The sequence below is a fragment of the Octopus bimaculoides genome, chromosome 7 (genome assembly GCF_001194135.2).
Source record: "Octopus bimaculoides isolate UCB-OBI-ISO-001 chromosome 7, ASM119413v2, whole genome shotgun sequence".
NCBI lineage: Eukaryota > Metazoa > Mollusca > Cephalopoda > Octopoda > Octopodidae > Octopus > Octopus bimaculoides.
In genome coordinates, this window is record NC_068987.1 from 19,601,502 (window position 1) to 19,603,147 (window position 1,646).

Sequence of the window (1,646 nt, forward strand, 5' to 3'; positions counted from 1 at the left end):
AAAAAAAAAAAAAAAAAAAAGAAAAAACCACCCCTGCTAAAGACCATTAAAATCTAATATCTGCAGTGATGTTTGAACTGATGTTTGAGATATGAGTCCAGGAGTATAACTTGCTCAGCTGTTGTTTCTGACAAATTGTCAGAATAAATATTTCATACTAGATCACATACTGGGTTCATTGTTCAGGCAATGTTTCTAGTTTCTGCATTTTTACATAAACATCTGTATCAATTTAAATGATCATTTAGGTTCAGTAAATGATGGTATACGAACAGCTGTGAGACCATCACATCTTTCGTGGGAGGTTGCTATTACTACATAAGTGATACAGCTCAACCAATACATTATCAGTCATTATAAGTTTGTGTTCAGTTTTATCTCACTTATTTTTGAGATATTAGGTGCAAGACTACTGTCCACATGCTGACCTCAGTATAGTAACGGTAGTTATACAAAAGTTATTAGGTTATAGTGAGTTTACTACAGCGATTATACAGTTACATTACTACATTCAGTATGGCTGAATGGTTAAAAAGTTTCTTTGCAACCATGAGGTCCTAGTTTCGACCGTAGTGTGAGGCATCATGGACAAGTAGAAGACACTTGCCCAAGGCTATAGTAGAAGACACTTGCCCAAGGTGCCATGCAGCGGGACTGAACCCGGAACAATGTGGTTGGTAAGCAAACTACTTACCACACAGCCACTCCTGCACCTTATGCTGTAGTTGACTTAGTATATCCATTATTCTATATATTATACAATAAAAATTATACTATATAGTCACTTTATTGTAACCATTAAATGTTGGTGAGATATGAAATAAAAAATTGTCAAGATATGAGAGATATACAATAGAAGATTATTAATAAAATACCTTGTAAATTCCAGCACATTTAGTACTTCATATACTTCTTTCTTGCCAAACTGGATAATGAAGGAGAGTGGAAATTAATTATTGATAGTTTTGTTAGAGAAAAAGAAAGAGAGAGAAATAAGAGAAGAGGGAACAAAAGATAAGAAGCAGGACAATAAAACAGTGAAACATGTAGTGGTGGCTGAGTTGTTGCCCTTGGTCTTACCGTAAAATATTTAGACCCATAAATATATTATTATCCTCCCCCCACAAAAAAAATTCAGGCCTTGTGCCTATAGTAGGACGGATTATTATTATCATTATTGTTATTATTATTATTATTATTATTATTATTAGGGCTATATAGCATGTTGGACAAATTACTTAGGATTTCATCCATCTTTGTGTTCTGAGCTCAGATTCCGTTGAAGTTGACTTTGCCTTTCAGGGTCAATAGAATAAATACCAGTTGAGTACTGGATCAATGTTATCGACTAGCCTCCTCCCCTAACAAAGTTTTAGGCCTCGTGCCTATAGCAGAGAAGATTGTTATTATTATTATTATTAAGGTGGTGAGCTGGCAGCATGAAATGCTTAGCATCATTTCTTCTGGTTTTACATTCCAAGTTCAAATGGCACTGAGGTAGCCTTTGCCTTTCATCCTTTCAGGATTGATAGGCTGGGCACCAGATGAACAGAGGGGGTCAATGTAATCAACTCCCCTCATTCCCTCAAATCTGCTGGCCTTGTGCCAAAAATTATAATTATTATTATCATTAATAATAATAATAA

The 1,646-nt window shown here is 34.9% G+C and overlaps 1 protein-coding gene across 10 annotated transcripts in view; it reads right to left on the minus strand.

Annotated features, from left to right (window-relative positions):
* LOC106872891 (probable phospholipid-transporting ATPase IA) overlaps nt 1-1,646 on the minus strand; it is a 427,279-nt gene that overhangs the window by 103,941 nt on the left and 321,692 nt on the right. For all 10 annotated transcript variants that reach the window (XM_014920050.2, XM_052969323.1, XM_014920053.2 and 7 more), the window contains one exon: nt 876-925. In XM_014920050.2, coding sequence (XP_014775536.1) covers nt 876-925 — 50 coding nt within the window. The remainder of the gene's footprint in view (nt 1-875; nt 926-1,646) is intronic.